Consider the following 17,931-nt stretch of genomic DNA (forward strand, 5'->3'; position numbering starts at 1 on the left):
TTTTTCGTGTGGCAGATAACTTGTTTGACTTACTGAACAGATAACACCTTGATGATTGCATGCGCTTTAGAGCAAGTGGTTATCAATAAAATTGTCCACGAATTGCTTACAAAACTCAATGTCAAATATGTGATTAAATTTAATATTAAAATAAAATGAATAAAAACATTAATTACCATATGTTGTTCTATTTTGGTTCCCCAAATACCACCTCCGTAGTGTAATGGTCAGCACGCTCGGCTAGTTGCTCCGTTCTGGAGGTCCCGGGTTCGATTCCCAGGGGGAGTCAAATAAATATATGTGATTTTTTCACTCTTATATTTATTCAATATTACCCTGGAATGGTACCTGGAACGAAAGGCTGATCACCATTCCTTTATGTTTTAACGATAAAGATAACACTGCGTTTATATGACGCAGTGCCCTATGCACCATTGAGTACGGATACGGATTAGAAGAATTCTGGTCCCCCAAAATAACTAACTAGCTAACTGTCATGCCGTTTCCCTGCAGAGGTAGACAGAGAGAATAGAATGCCACACCAATCTGTCTTTGCAAACAATATTCGCCCCTTCCGCATTCATGCATCTTCATCCTCAAACATACCCGCCGATTATTCCGACTCCTGACCTGACCACTTTCAAGTATTCTTCATCTTCAAACCCTCATGATCGATGGTGCATAGGGCACTGCATCATATAAATGCAGTGTTATCTTGATCATTAACATATGAAGGAAAGGTGATCAGCCCTCCATTTCAAGGTAGTGTTGGTTGGAAAAAATCACTTATATTTATTTGACCCCCCTGTGCATCGAATCCGGGACCTCCAGTACGGCAGCTAAGCGTGCCAAACATTAAATTACGAAGGAGGACAAAAGTCTTGTTTACTTACTTTCGAGTATTTGAAGTACTTAATTACGCTAAGTTTTCCTAGGTATTCTTCTGGTTCTATTACCACTCACATTTGCCACATAAATTGGTTTTACTATTCTTTCTTCACTCATTTCATTGAACGAAACCGTGAGTTTAAAATTACATTTTTAATATTGTTGATGAAAAAAGAAAACAATAATGGACCCAGTGGCCCATGGAATACTGTGTGTATGTGTGTGCGTGTAGGCGTGCATCATGAAAAAATTGAGTAGGAAACAAACGTGAGTGCTTCTGATTTGCATTCGTGTGGTTTTGGAAACAGATGTTTAAATGATTTCATTACTCCTAAAAGTTCTAAGGGTCGTAATTATTTGATATAGTGCATTAATTTTATATATCGATAAAACCGCTACTTTTAAAATAAATATTTTTATGGGTGCACATTTACATAAAGTATTTTTTAAATGTTTTTTTATTCGGAATTAAAAATAACAGTCCTTGAACTTCAAGATAATGAAGTACATATAATTTTTTTGCGATAACAATATTTTGTTTACTCGAAATATTGGATTTAAATATTAAATGATACTCGTAGATTATTCAAATAAAATATAAACATTAATTGATTCGGCAGTCACTTTGTGGTAAAATCTATTCATTTTTAATTAATGTTTTACCGAAAAATTCCGAAAAACAAGAATCAGGGAACATGAATTATGTTTGAGAAATAATAATTTTTCGGAATTCGCTAACCATTTAATAAATAATGATCACAAATTTAACAACAATAACGTAAAAATTCTAAAAATAATTAATACGAAAAGCCATAAACTGCAACATTTTGAAACAATAGAAATTCATAAAAACATAAATAACAATAAACCCATAATTAACAATATGACAATGACTAAAGCCTCCCCTCTATTGTCTATATTCCCACTGATAAGAAATATAAAAAAAATTAAATTAAATAAATAAATAAAAATAAGAAACAGCTACTACCCCCTCTTCAACCCTCAACGTCCCAAGGACCCAACTCTAAAATTTAGAATTAGCTTCACATAGGGTGTTTAAAAATGATGCGGAATGCATCGAAACACGTGTCAAAGTAGACTAAATGATGCGGAATGCATCGAAACACGTGTCAAAGTAGACTTTAAGAAATAGTGGTATTTACTAAGTAAAACATTAATGAAAAATATAAACAACATTTTGAGTGTGTCCAAATACTTGTTAACAAAATCTGGATTATCTCCAATTACAGGAGTTATTTTCATATTATTTTTTGACATCTCATCAAAGATGAAGAAGAATATGGAAGTCTGGGCATTTACGGGGCTGACGACCGTCATAGGCTGGTTTGAGTGATCAGACAATTTAGAAACCTAAATTGTCTGGTCAAATTTTAAGCTTAAATAATAAAAATGAAAATGGTATTTTCTGGCGTTTCTCATGTGTGTGATTATAATCCAGGATTCGGACCTCACATACTAATATAAGAGTTTCTGCTTAATAAAAAGCTTCTTTACATCTCACCAATAGATGTCTCTAGTGAAGTTCTAGTGATTCAAGAACAAGGTTTCTAAATTCTTCTTTACTTTTTGTATATTTAATAAAAAAAGTTATGTTATTTAAAAAAAAAATGTTATATTACCAGCTAGTTTATATTCCAAAAAAAAGTTTCTTTCTCAATATAAATTAATAAAATAAAATGCTTTGAATTAAACTTTTGTATCTGTAACTAACGTTTCCAATCTCATTCTAAGAATCAAAAGTTCTTCAAATCTGCATTTTTTCCTAGATTTTTTACTGGAAAAAGTGACCAACTGCTTTAAGTAATTTTAAAAACTTTAGGATGAAAATTTTCTAAAATATTATTTACTCATTTCAATATTAGCAAACATCCCTTTTCACACAAAAATAATCACAATCGTGAATACATTATTTCTTTGTTTTTAATTGATGACAAAAGTGTAAAAACGGTTAAATGGCCTTCCTGAACATTTTACGTTTTGTCAGTTGGTCACTTTCTCCTGGTTGACTACGATATAAGAATTATGGGAAAATAGTTTCAGTAGCGCCTAATTTTTTACACGGATTGGACTACATCATGTATTCGAAGTTGTTACACTTCTTAACAATTTAAAAGTAATTTTATATCAAGAAACGTCAATATAAAAATATAAAAATTGAGTATTCTTTCGGCATGGAAAGCAAAATCGTATTTTACATTGATTTCTATGGGAAAAAATGTTTCGCTTAACACTTAAGATGCTGGAACGAATTATGCTCGTTATTAGAGGTTCCACTGTATTTGTTTTTTTCCCCTACCTGTCCCGACTTAGAGCTTCACAATTATGGTAAGCCTACATATAGATCATGTTAAATTCCATAAACGTTTAACCACTATATAGGCCTAAACCTAGAATGCCTAATTGGTTGATTTTAAAGCCAGATTTGGATGATTTAGAAAATTTTGGAAATTCATGCAATTCTTCATTTTAACATACTAATTATATGAAATCAAAACATCACTTATATGAAAGAAAAACATCACAATGACAATTTTTATAACATTTAATTTTTCAATACTTTTTTACACATACAATCTAATGAGGATGAGTGTTCTAATTAATAATGGATATAATCAATGGTTAGGGGCAAAAGAACCTACATAGTTGGCGATTGGTTTTTGTGTTTCAACATTTTTCATAATACTCATTTGGCATTTTTCTTTTATTAACAAAAATACTAATCATATAAGTCTTTCATTAATTTATAAATAGATGATGTTTTTTTTTATTCAATATTTTATGTTGAAGATTAATGTAAGAAAAATACAAAAATATAGCATAAATTTCGTAAAAAACATTCATACATATTAACAGTATTGGGATAAAATTTTTTCAAGAAGCTAGTTATTTAGTTTTCACATTTATTCATTTATTTGTTTTTTATTCTGCACATTAACAGAACATTCACATAACTGAGAATGCTCCAAATGCTCAAGCGTATATCTTTTACGATATTCTTTTTACTAAGTGCAATAACTTAACTGAATTTTTTCCACTATTTTTTTTTCATCTTTCCATTATTTTTTTCTCTTTGTGAGGTTAAAGTATTTTTACAACGTGGTAGACCAAGTAAACTGAGCGTGCTCCGATACATGATCTCAATCGGAATATTGTGTGACAACAAAGGGTTAAAGACTGGTTCGGCAAACTCTAAAAATCTAAGGCACTGGTTCTAGCGAACCAGCTGCATCCCACCACTGCATATTAATATTAAAATAACCAATGTTCAACAGAAGAATAATATAACCTTTTTGTAAAATCACATAATTATTTAATCTGGTATAGTTTGGAATGATTTTTTATTGTTTCAATAGCGTTATATCTAGTAGTCATATTAATTTAATCACGAGTGTCGCCAACTGCATCTTTAAGTCTTGAAAATCTCTCTTTTACACTATCCATTCGTTCGTGGAGCTGGTTGCAAGCTTGATTTTGTTGATCGAAAACATCTTTTAGTTCTTTTTTTGTGGCAGCGTATTCAGTTTTCATCTGGAATTTAATGAAACATGAATAAAAAGAATCTTTTCAATGTTAACAAGCCATCATTTGTAGAGATCTACTGATGCAAGTAAGCTGGCTACTAGTCAGTAAACTGACTGCTGATAAGTCAGCTCCGCAATTACAGCACAAAAAGATAAAATTGATTTGAGGTTTAATTTTTTTTAAATAAACAAATTATTTATTGAAAATTATAATTTTATTTAAATAAAACATTAGCACAGGCATGTACACAAAACAATTTCCTTTTTTCTTTATATATTAACACATTATTGTTGGGTGGTTTTTTCATCATTTTTTTACATCTTTGCATTTTTTTCTTATTTCACTATTCGAACATCTATTATACATCGTTTAAAAAAAACTGGTGTACTATTTTTGGCATTATAACTGTGAGATGCTTGTCAAATTTGTTTTTAACAATTTTTTTGCAAACCTTTGATAAATCCTTAAGTAGTTGAGAAACAGTGACTGGGGGTGTTTGTGGCGAATTTAGAAGAGAATTATCAGCAGAGAAACCATTTTGAGACAATGTTTCTACCTTCCATTGCAGCATGTCAAGTCGTGACTCCACGTCTTTTGCCTGAAATTCATTAAAAAAGAATAAAGAACACGATGATTATATTTGCAGTTTGTCAAACCGTGCCCCGGTTTAAAGAGAGGTAATTTTTATATTGATTCGTCTTTTCGAAATTAACAATGCAAATTATACCAGGACGTTAATCCATTTTTAACAGACCTGCTTTGATAAATTTTAAAAGATTTCATAGACTACGGTTTTCCGAATAAAAGTGTTTAATACAAAATAAATCAAATTAAAATGAGATTATGTTGAGAAATTTTAATAAAATGACAGTACAAAAAACAACTTACCGATCTTCGAAATTCGTCTACAGACTTCCGCATTTTATGACTACTTTTATTTATAAAACTGCTGCAAAGAAATTAATGATTGCTTCATTCAAAATCAAGTAAAACGTTTTAATTTTGAATTGCCTAAATAAATACAATTCCGCAACGAATGAACGACAGACTTTTGAATTTACAACTTTCTTTTCACAACTAATGTTGGTCACATTGATGTTGGTTTGTATACGACAAACTTATGTGCGGAATTTGTGGGGAAGGCACTTTTGCGATGGTAAAAATAATGATTTCCAAAGGAATAAAAATTAATAAATAAATACTTTTTGAAACTAAAAAGTTAGTTTCCTTTTTTACCGTTCTACACGTTGATTGAGGTTCACTCGTAAGGTAATAAATATTACTTTTAGAATCGTTTTCCTCTTTCGGCATTCTGAATGTATTGATATGTAAATGTAAAACAATATTTTTTTATTTAAAAATAAATAAATACATTGGCCGGCTAAAAAGTAATATCTTCCAACCAACCCAAAACATACTTGTGAAATTGGCCGAAACGTCAACAATGAACAGTATACTTTTTTTTTTTAAAAGCTTCTATATACAATAAATTAGCGGCTACGTTTTTCTTTTTTGGAATTCCAAATGCATATACTTTTACAATGAATACAATGTTTTTTTTTTTATATGATCATCAATAAACAAATACGATAATAATACATTTTCTATAAACGATAGCTTTCAATGAAAATGATAAATATTTACAACCAAGGGAGTACCAACTTTGAATGATTGAATTATTAATTTCATAGTGAAATTTGCCAACGCGGGTCGGGCAATTATCTATGGACACAACTGTCAACTGTCAAAATAATTGCATTCTCTGTTAAAATTGAACAAAATACTTGCAGTTTTTCAATAATAAATTTTGAATAATACAAATTAATAATACATTTTTAATTGAATTATTGACTCATTGACATACAAATTAGTACCTTAACTAGATAAAACATAATATATTAAAAGTTTCAACAATGTCTGAGGAAGATGATTATTGGAATTATAGTGAAGTTAAAGTAAAACCTTATGATTTTGAAGATGATGAGGTGGGTAGCATTAATTTTACTATTTATATAAAATGAATTTAATACTTAGATTTTTAAAAATGTTACTAATTCCTTTACAACATCTTGAATGTGTCCAAATACTTGTTCACAAAATCTGGATCATCTCCAATTACAGAAATGTGAACAAGTATTTGGACACATTCAAAATGTTGTAAATAAATTATCTGGTCAAATTATAAGCTTAAATAATGATGTGATTATAATCATGTGTGTGATTATAATCCAGGATTCGGACTTCACATACTAATACAAGAGTTTCTGCTTAATAAAAAGCTTCTTTACATCTCACCAATAGATGTCTCTAGTGAAGTTCTAGTGATTCAAGAACAAGGTTTCTAAATTGGTTCATATGTTTAGAACTTCCAAGAATTTGAGTGGTGTGGTTGTCAATATTGGGTAGAATTGGTAAATGTTACACGTGTGTAAAGTGATCACTTAAACCAACCTATGACGGTCGTCAGCCCCGTAAATGCCCAGACTTCCACATTCTTCTTCATCTTTGATGATATGTCAAAAAAATAATTACTAATTCTTCATGAAATAACGTAGAAAACTAACTTGTGAATTTTTTTATTTTCAGCTGTCATCACAGCAATTTTTCAAATTAGGAGCTGAAGTGCGTGCTGGCTTGGATGAAAACTCACTGGAGAGAAATATTAGTTTTGATGTTCCTAAACAATCCCTCTTACCCCTGCATTGTATCATTTCGGATAAAGGTTTGGAAAGAAGTGAGTGTTGTTCAAATTTGATTTGAATTTAAAACTGGTTTGTAGTTCCGTCAACCAGCTTACCTTGATCTTTATAGCTATGACTTGACCAACTGAATATCTGGTGTACCCAATTTTAATCTTGCACCATGTCGCTCACTCCTTTCAACAACGTCATATATCAAAAATCGTCAATTTTCAGTTGTGAATGTTTTCGGAATGCCCAGAAAATGTAATATATCCCAGCAAAAGCGGCATATTTTTAACTTAATATTTACCCGCTACAGGGCAGAAAGTGTAGGTTTTTTTCATTTTGAAGAAAAGGTATTGTTTAATTATTTTTTTAAATGTACTAAATATTTTTCATATGGAGAAAAAACCTTCTGGTTTTACCTTAAAAGATCTGTTGCTCAGCAAAAAGTTCATTAAGTGGCTTGATATTTATTTTTAATACATTTTATTATATTCTTAAACTTTAATAACGATCTCCTGAAAAATCAAGTTTTTTGATATTTGACGTTGTAATGGAGTGAGTGATGTGTGTGAGAAACCAACTTTAAAGAAAGCCTTTACTGCGTATGCACGGGACATATATCATTGACCACTGAGGTATGGCAAATCTGCATTATTCTGCTATTGACTACTATCTTATTTTCACCCTAGCCATGTTTTTTTGTACCCTTACTTGTAAACCCATTTAATATTAAATTTTACTCTTTATCTTAAGACGCCCTGTGTAACATTTTAAGATGTGAAAAGTGTAATCATCAATAAAGGAATGTGAGTGATTAAATTGAGGGAATTTTTTAAATTTATTTTCATTTAAAAAAATCTCCTAAGTGGAGATACCCAGTTTTGTAAACAATGACACACCCAAAATGTTATGAATTTTCAATTTTGATTGTAATTTTTTTTTTAATTGTTTGATTTTGATTGTAATTTTTTTAATTGTTTAAAACGTATTGTATGATTAAATATTTTGTAAGCACATGTCATAAACTGCCGCACAGGCTAAGGGCAAAAGCGATCATGGCAATTAGAGAGTCAATTGTAGTTTAACCAGTTCGCAGATTAGCCCGAGTGTGACTCTGGCTAGGAGTTTGCATTGTAATGATAAGCCCGAGTGCTGCTCCTAAAAATTGTATTCTGAATTCTCGGTATTGATGTACGTATTTGTTTTTATTGACTTATCCGAGTGGTGTTCGGGCAGTCTTGTTTCGAGTTTTGGTGATGATTTTTTGCGCCGGTGAATTTTCTCGCCAAAAAAGATTATTGATTGGCTAATATAGTAATGCCGACTTGAGTTTGTATTGTATGATGAGCCCGAGTGCTGCTCAGGAAAATCGTATTCCGACTCTTTGGTATTGATCTGCCTGAGCCAATTATATTTACGTATTTATTGACTAACCCAAGCGGTGTTCAGGCAATCTTGTTTTGAATTTTTGGTGATAAAATATTTCCAACATTCATTTATTCTGTGTATAATTTATCTTTGTATGTAGAATGGTGGCTCAGTTACCCAGAGTAGACTAATTTGATATTTATATTGTATTTGTATTGAGATTTTTCAAAAACTTATTCTCGGCGATTTAAGCTTATAGATGAACGATTGTATTGATATTTTGAGAACAATATTAAACTTCATTTATGTTGATTCTAGTTTTATCAGCACAGTCTGGAGCAGAACCTTCGGGAGGAAAAGGACCCCTCAGTGAAGTGTCCTTCCCGAGTGTTTCAATTACTTTGAAGAGACTCGTGATTGGAAGACCTTGTTCTCTTCATCATCATAAAAGCCTCAGATCTAAGACACAGCTTCTTGATGGAGCCATCGCCATTGGGGATGGAAATGTTATATTAGCGGTAAGCTTAAGAAGTCAATGATATTAAAGTTATAATATTTTCTAAATATCCAACTTTTGCTAACAAGTGCTGGATGTTTTTTTTAAAATAAATTTTTTATTTTTTTTATCTAGATGTTATTGATATTTCAATGTAGAATTAATATCGAAGTCTGGATATTTACAGGGCTTACAACCTGTCATTTATAACCTGCACCATTCTATCCATGATTGACTACCATATTATTCGAATTTTGAAGTGGTGAGACACTTTACATTTTTCAAAACAAAGTTCAGAGTAGAAATCTATGGTCTAAATTTTTGTTCCAGATTCCCATATTCCCATCTCGATAACTTCCTTATCTATTTTGAGATATCAATAAAAATCTAGATATTATAATTTTCGTAAAATATTTGATCATCATTTTCATATTATTTTTTGACATCTCATCAAAGATGAAGAAGAATATAGAAGTCTGGGCATTTACGTCTGGGCATTTTGATCACTTTACACACGTGTAACATTCACCAATTCTACCCATTATTGACAACCACACTACTCAAATTCTTGGAAGTTCTTTATATATGAACCTAATTTAGAAACCTTGTTCTTGAATCACTAGAACTTCACTAGAAACATCTATTGGTGAGATGTAAAGAAGCTTTTTACTAAGCAGAAACTCTTATATTAGTATGTGAGGTCCGAATCTCGGATTATAATCACACACATGAGAAACGCCAGAAAATACCATTTTCATTTTCATTATTTGAGCTTATAATTTGACCAGATAATTTATTTACAACATTTTGAGTGTGTCCAAATACTTGTTCACAAAATCTGGATTATCTCCAATTTGCAGGAGTTATTTTCATTTTATTTTTTTATTATAGCCCCGTAAATGCCCAGACTTCCATATTCTTCTTCATCTTTGATGAGATGTTGAAAAATAATATGAAAATAACTCTTGTAATTGGAGATAATCCAGATTTGGGGAACAAGTATTTGGACACTTAAAATGTTGTAAATCATAATTTTCATATTAGAAAATCAATAGTGCATTGAAGTTCTCTAATTGAGATGAAAAATTATTTGTTGTTTTTTTCAAATGTCGTATTGATAACTTTTATGGCCATTTTGATATTTTGACCCTCATGGCAGGAATTATCTACAAGAAGAACTTCTTTAATTTAATTTTGGAGGTCAAATTGCAATTGATGTCGATAGGTCAGTAGAGGTGGGATCTTATCGATAGAGAGATACTTCACAAACAATTGATTGTCATATTATTATTCATGTTGTGATATAATTAATACTTAATCAGTAATATAATTATGCTGTATATTTACTGTCCCTGGTTATTTTGTATTATTGAAAAAAATAACAATAATAATGTATTAAATACTAAGTAATTAAATACTAAGTATTTACATTAGAAACCAGCTGTACCCGGCCACGCTGTGCTGTGGCTCAGTCTGGTAAAATGTAAAAGATAGAAATCATAAAGTAGGCATTTTGAATACATTTAATTTCACAATGCCTGTGAAACAACACTGTAATAGAAAACATTGAAAATGCATAGTGACAGTAGTGTCAAGAAAGACGCTTTTTTCCTTGAACGGTGTTTAGTATTGTGTTTGTGTTGGTGTTAAATCCAACAGGTGGCGCTGCCATTGCGATAAAAAAATGAAAAACATGTTGTTACCTATCACAGGTATATAAAATCATGCGCATATTTAAATGCTATATTCAAAACAATCAGTTAATAACTTATAATTTAATTTGTTAATACATACCACTATTGCATAAAATCTATCATGTTTTGATACATTCGGCATTATTTTTATCACCAAAATGATGTACAATGCCACAAAAAGTGTAGATTTAATAGATTTTAAGAAGTAGTGTTATTTACTATTTAATAATTTTTTAAAATTAAAAATGGATAGATTTAAATGCAGAGTGACTCCCGAATTACACCAATCCTGAATCTTGATTTCCGGTCAGTTGCCTTAACTCCTAATCTTTGATATGGGTTCTAATCCTAGTGCAGAACAGTTTTTTCTCTTTATTTATTCATAATTATTTTACATTTCAGGTAATAATTTTCTTGGTGCAAACATTGAAGAAAAAATTGGTTTATCAGCTACTATCATCTAGGCCAGCAGCCGTCAATCATTATATCAACTATCTAATGACAAGATTAAAAACTCACGAACTTGTTGATCTACTCACGTATGTTTGATGTTGTTTTTTTTTTGTAGTTTTTTGTATATATAGTAAAATGGATAGGTTCTCACAAACATATTTTTGCATAGATAGGTCCGAATGGAAATCAAAAGTTTCCATACCGAACTTGGGAATGTAGTGGGAACTTTCATAGAGATTCTCACTTTTTTTAATATTTTTTTTACAGTTAACATAAATTGTATGCATTTATTTAAATCATAATTTTTAACATATTTAAACAATTATTTTGAAGAGATCCACCAAGCCACCTTGTGTGTCTTGTCGGTGGAGTTCTTTTTTAATACATTTTTATTGTTTTTAACCATTTTAACCTAATACATATACACACAAAAAGAGAGAAAAATTAAGAATATAAACATTTTAAAATTTTCATAAAATTAACTCTTGATCATTTACCCATTCCTTTATTTTGCCTTTGTTCCATATTTTATTTTGACCTCTAACATCCATCGGCAACAAATTAAAAATGTTTGGAACGATATATTGCAGTGTTCGACTCCCATATTTATTGTTAATTCTTGGGACTATCAAACCTTCGTTGTGTGTAAATCGAATATCATGGTTGTATACTAAAAGATTTCGATATTTTGGTCTGGTTTGTTGTTCGACGATGAGACTCATCCATAATATTTCACATACCGACAGTAATTTTAAATGTTTATATTATATATCAAGATTGGATTGTCCCTTTGATTATATATATATATGACTGGGTACAATTTTTTTGATTATGAAATATTGCAGATTTTGAACCATTTTTAAATTTGTTTTCGTCGAATGTCCCCAAGACTTAATTCCATATCTTAATATGGATTCTACTAAAGAACAGTAAATACTCTTTAAAGCCGATTTAGGCATGATAAAGTACAACTTATAAAAAGTACTCCCTAGAGCCCGCAGACGATCACAGAGTTTTAAATGTAATATGCGATTCCCATTTGAACTTATTATCTATACATAAACTTAAATATTTAAATTCGTCCACAAATTCAATCTTATTAATTAATAATAATAATAATAAAACCCTTATCCGCACCCCAATGGTGCATAGGGCACTGCCTCATATTAACGCAATGTTATCTTGTAATATTGAATACATATGACAGTGAAAAAATCACTTATATTTATTTTACCCCCCTTGGGAATCGAACCCGGGACCTCCAGAACGGTAGCCGAGCGTGCTGACCATTACACTACGGAGGAGGACGGATCTTATTAATTATTATTGTTAATTTTTATTTTGTATAAAATAAACTCTTGTACATTGCTAAACCTTGTTAAATTGTTTTATGATTAACGCTTAGTTTTATTTTATTTTTTCAGTATGCTTGGAAGGAGTGCTGAAGCTGCAGTAAGTTATAAAAATTAATATCTTTATTCTTCTTACAACCCTTATCTGCACCCAATGTTACAATGTATCGAAACAGTGTTATCATGATTCTTAATAGCATGAAGGCACGGTGATCAGTCCTGCATTTCTTGTACTAGTTCAGGGCGATATTAAATACATACGAGAGTTAAAATCACTTATGTATATTTATATTGATCCAAATAAAAATAAATGTTTTTTCACTTTAGTTTTTTTATGTTTAAATTCGGTGGTGATATGTTGAAAAACATTTGAAAAATGTTATATCAAAATAACTTATTAACTTATGAAATAGTGTTATTGTTGGAAAATATCTATCTTTCGTTGCATTGATATGAAAATTGTTTTTAGTAAATTATAAATGTCACGATACTGTCGTGTGAATAATATTCTAATAATCTTACTAGCTTAAAACGTTCGACGTACTTATTTTTTCTTTTAATGACCGAATAGCAGAATGCTCTTCACCAGCAGTTAAAAATGGTGACAGTCAGATTATCTATAAGGAACAAAAAAAATCTTTTTGATTTTTACAATAATTTTTCTTTTCTTAATTAAATCACAGATTTAAAACATTCAGTTTCATCAAAACACCCTTTAGGCAGTATTTTACTAACATGGTGCTATGCAATAATACAAAATTATATATTTATTTATTTCTCTTTTAGATGAAGCAATTTCAAATGGTTGTGATTTCAGCTACATCTTCCATCGATGTGCTTTATAATAAACTCAAGAATCTTCGTTCCAACCAATTTACTTCACCCAGCGTGGAACAATTTCATATTAATATCCTTTCAAATTATATAAAACTGCTAGGTAAGACTTATTTTGTTATATCTTAATTTGAAAAATTCTTAAATTCTACTTAAATTAATACAATTTTATTGATTCGATTCTTACAAATTCATCCGATAAATTAGCTATGGTTAAAGTGACACATTTATATGACAATATTGATTAATTTTAAATATAAGCTTGAGGTTTTTAGTGTCCTTTTCTTCTCTGTATTCCATCAACGCTCTAGTCTAATTATTAAATAAATTATAACTTTTTGCCATAGTTAAATGACTGATGGATAGAAAATCCAAATTTTATATGCTAAATCATAGTATGTGATCTAAATTGTTTATAATAAAAGTTTATATCATATATAAAACACCCATTACATTCAAATCTGTGATTTTAATTGTGTCATTGATGTAGTGCTATATTATTCTCCATTCCCACAATTCACCCACAATTCAAACCCTTGTCCGCACCCCAATGGTGCATAGGGCACTGTATTATATAAACACAGTGTTATCTTGATCGTTAACACACGAAGGAAAGGTGATCAGCCCTCCGCTTCAGGTACCAGTCCAGGGTAATATTGAATAAATATAAGAGTGAAAAAATCACTTATATTTATTTGACCCCCCCTGGGAATCGAACCCGGGACCTCCAGGACGGTAGCCGAGTGTGCTGACCATTACACTAGGAAGGCAGATCCTGCCATTATTCTCCAAATATCTCTGTATCATTTACTTAAAACATGATCTTTGACTTAACAGATCGAATGAAATATATATAGAAATGCAAAAAAATTTAATGAAAACTGTAATAAATATTTGTGTAATATTTTTGATTCTCACAGAATGGCAGAAGATGAATGGTATTCCAGATTTATATAACAAACCGGCCATACAAAATTTAACTCACTGCATTACAAATCACTGGACTGAAACTGGAAAAGTTAATTCTCCACAGACTTTTTGTCAATCACAAGAGGTAGTTATTCATATAAGTTAAACAATAATACAAAATAATGAAGTTTATTTTGACTAAGCCGTAGGGTGAAATACTTAGTCAGCCATGTTTTGTTCAAAAAACATAGTTCAATAAAATAATAAATATAATAAACATAATATGATTAATTTATTTCTTATTATTGATTTTTGAATACTTAGTTTATTATCATAAAACACATATTTTATACTAAATGTTCTCAATGGGTGCTGAGCCAAGAGCACATTTTATAATTTTAATTAAATTAAACACTTGAATAATCCACTGAATTGAGTTTTATTTTTATTTACGACTAGTTTCGAAAACGACAATTGTTTTCATCTTCTGGTACAAATTAAAACTTAATTTAATTTACTTAGTTTTAATTTGTACCAGAAGATGAAAACAATTGTCGTTTTCGAAACTAGTCGTAAATAAAAATAAAACTCAATTCGGTGGATTATTCAAGTGTTTAATTTAATTAAAATAATCATGTCATTCCACAAAGTTAATGCCCAATCAATAAATAATACATTTTATAATATTTGTTTTGTAAATTATTTGTTAGTTATTTGTCTGTTATGAATCCTTCAATCATGAATGGTGTGGCCAATTGATACAATCTCTCTTTTTTCTACCTACCTTTATTGTCTATTCAATAATGATTTTTATTTGATTTTTTTTCTACATTTTTGGTCTTGTAGTTCTATGAATGTTTTCACGTAGTATGTTATTGGTGAAATATTTTCCTGTGATTTTTTCAAATATATAATAAGTAGTATAAGTATTGTTTTAGCGTAAAGTTGATTGAATGCCATAGGCATTTTCATATAATTTGTTTATTTCCTTTGTGAAAGTCTGTATCAGAATTTTAAGTATTTTGTTCAAAATAGTTTTTTGAACAAAATACTTAAAATTAAAAATAACCCCGAATCATAATTTCATGCCGCGAAATAGATTGCTATATAACATATTATTCAGTCATAATACATATATTTTCACTAATTCTTTCTAAAACCAAATGCCGCCTATACAATGCCTGCATTGCTCCTGTTCTCTTATACGGCTGTGAAACATGGCACCTTACAAGGGCCCAGAGCAGCCGTGTACTAAGCTTTGAGAATAGGTGTTTGCGGAGAATCTTAGGCGTGCGGTGGTTTGACTTTGTGAGGAATGAAGAGATAAGGCGTAGGACGCAGCAAATCTTGGTCACAACTGTCGTCAAGAAAAGGCGATTCAGTTGGCTTGGCCATGTACTCCGCATGCCTCCTGAGAGCCTTAATCAAGCTTGCCTCTTTTACAAGGCATCAGGTTCGCGTCGCCCAGGACGACCACTGCTGACAATTCGTCGGCAGTTCTCGTCAGAACTTCGGGACGCGGATCTGACTTGGGAGGATGCAAGGGAGCTGGCAGCCGACAGAAAAGCCTGGAGACAGTTTGTGGACTCCATATGCTCCACCTAGGGAGCGGATATGGTTATATTAATTCTTTCTAAATTGTTTTCAGTTATGCCCCCAGCAATATGAATGGACGGCACTCAATGTACATGCAGTTAATAAAAATTGGGAAATAATTGAAACAATGTTCACGAAACAGGTTGGTTACATCATATATTATTAGATGGTCACTTATTTTACATTGCTGTATTTCTACAGGATTTTTGAAAAGGTTCCGGATTGGATGGAAAGCGTTTGGGAAACTTTCCCAATTGTTTGAGAAAATATGTTAATAAACATTTAATGAAAAGTATATGAGCAGTCCGCCTCCGTAGTGTAATGGTCAGCACGCTCGGCTACCATTCTGGAGGTCCCGGGTTCGATTCGCAGGGGGGGTCAAATAAATATAAGTGATTTTTTCACTCTTATATTTATTCAATATTACCCTGGACTGGTACCTGAAGCGGAGGGCTGATCACCTTTCGTTTGTGTGTTAACGATCGAGATCCCACTGTTTATATAATGCAGTGCCCTATGCACCATTGGGATGCGGATGAGGGTTTGAAGAAGAAGAAGAAGATATGAGTAGTGTGTTGTGTAGAGTGAATAATCCAGTGTCTGATAAAGTATTTTTTTCCAGAATTTCTTTGGCAGAACAAACTTTGCATGCAGTATCCCCTTACCAAAAGTGATAAGTCTGCTTAAAGATTTAGGAGCCAATACAGTTCTTCTAGCCATATATTTGTCTTATGTTACATCGGTTGAACAGCGTTTAGATTTGGCAAAAAAACACAAGGTAAAACATATTTTCATCTGCTTCAGTCTGATATCTCATATGATTTGATCGGGGCACTAGTTATGTTCCTCTATTGTCTGTAGACATGCGTAGGAAAATAGATTAATTGGTATTCAAATGTACATAATTTTATATTTATAGGTTCATCGGACTGTAATAGATTGTCTTGTTTTACAAAAAGATCGTCAAGCGCTTACTCAATATAAAATGACTTTGCATCCGCAATCTGAAGAATATTTCCATGCAGAAAACGCGTTAAGAATATCTGTAAGTATTGAATTTATTAGTTAAATATTACATATGAGGACACAGCATACGCATTATACACAGGATGATTACTACAGTAAGGGCGTTTGTCCACTACACAGGATTTCACCATCAGGCAGTCCGGTTTTGGAAAATGAAAACGACTACGACGGTTTAGTGTGATCGAATTTACGCGCAATGTGTTCACGCACCGATCAAGAGCTCCGATCCGAAGAAAGATGGACAAAAGCACAAGCCAATCCAAGCCAATCGTCGTTTTAAAACGCTAACTGACGTGCCGGACGGTAAAATTACACGGAATTCCGAGTAGTGGACAAGCGCCCTAAGAGTTATCCAGTTGGAAAATGAGTGACAGTGGGATGCCTTAAAATTCAATATGCATCTTATATATGGTAATATTCACATATGGAATCAGTAGTATCAATAATTGGGAGTATTTACCCTGTATTTTTGCACATCGGCTGATAGTTTTTCACAAATATCTCAGTGACTCATTAGGTGGAGAATTACAAAAAATATATATTACACCCTCTTACGATATTGCTTAAAAATTAATAATAAAATTTTTAAAGGATTGTTTTAATTAATAGTTACGTTGGTAAATAAAGAAACACTGGTTTGATTTATTGTAATAAATATAATTTTTTTCAGACTACTGCCTGGAAAAAATAATTTTGCTCAGTTTTTTAACCTTCAATCTCAGACAGACGAATGAATTGAAATGATGGGAAACCAAGAAGAGTTATAATAATATGTAATTCGTTATAAGTGATGGAAGATATGTCCCAAATGGAAAACAAAAAATACAAATCAACTGATTAAAAAAAATTACAAATACAATATTGACTCACATTATTTACATTTTATAAATGTCATATATTTTCAACCCTTATTGTATTAATTATTACTTTATATAATTATTTTATAATTTTTTTACTATTGATTTATTTAAAAAAGTGTCTTACACAGTTTTTTGTCGGAACATGGTAGATTGTATTAATTATTTATTTATACTTTGCCTGTTCAATGACGTCATAAAATAAAATGTACTTTATTTGGAAGTTAC

General features: G+C 31.0%; 2 protein-coding genes across 3 annotated transcripts; one reads left to right on the plus strand and one right to left on the minus strand.

Moving 5' to 3' along the window:
• Positions 1–3,433: 3,433 nt before the first annotated feature.
• Positions 3,434–6,075, minus strand: LOC148308213 (uncharacterized). The gene is made up of 3 exons (XM_088262133.1): positions 5,320–6,075; positions 4,883–5,029; positions 3,434–4,437 (listed from the first exon to the last, which is right to left on the minus strand). Exons 1-3 carry the CDS (start codon positions 5,350–5,352, stop codon positions 4,288–4,290), a joined length of 330 nt encoding a protein of 109 aa, XP_088118259.1. The 5' UTR covers positions 5,353–6,075; the 3' UTR covers positions 3,434–4,287.
• Positions 6,076–6,157: 82 nt separating this feature from the next.
• Vps16B (Vacuolar protein sorting 16B) lies at positions 6,158–17,729 on the plus strand. 2 transcript variants are annotated; one of them, XM_088262082.1, is made up of 11 exons: positions 6,158–6,416; positions 7,018–7,165; positions 8,805–9,004; positions 11,079–11,215; positions 12,554–12,581; positions 13,268–13,418; positions 14,236–14,369; positions 15,873–15,962; positions 16,443–16,598; positions 16,740–16,865; positions 17,517–17,729. In XM_088262082.1, the coding sequence occupies exons 1-11, from the start codon at positions 6,345–6,347 to the stop codon at positions 17,535–17,537; spliced, it is 1,263 nt and encodes a 420-aa protein (XP_088118208.1). In that variant the 5' UTR covers positions 6,158–6,344; the 3' UTR covers positions 17,538–17,729. The 2 variants fall into 2 exon arrangements, with proteins under 2 accessions (XP_088118208.1, XP_088118207.1); XM_088262081.1 differs by lacking the exon at positions 17,517–17,729 and adding an exon at positions 16,967–17,118.
• The last annotated feature ends 202 nt before the right edge of the window (positions 17,730–17,931 follow it).

This window comes from Brachycentrus maculatus, unplaced genomic scaffold (genome assembly GCF_059751285.1).
Source record: "Brachycentrus maculatus isolate JH-2025_06_01 unplaced genomic scaffold, ASM5975128v1 h1tg000173l, whole genome shotgun sequence".
In the NCBI taxonomy this organism is placed as follows: Eukaryota; Metazoa; Arthropoda; class Insecta; order Trichoptera; family Brachycentridae; genus Brachycentrus; species Brachycentrus maculatus.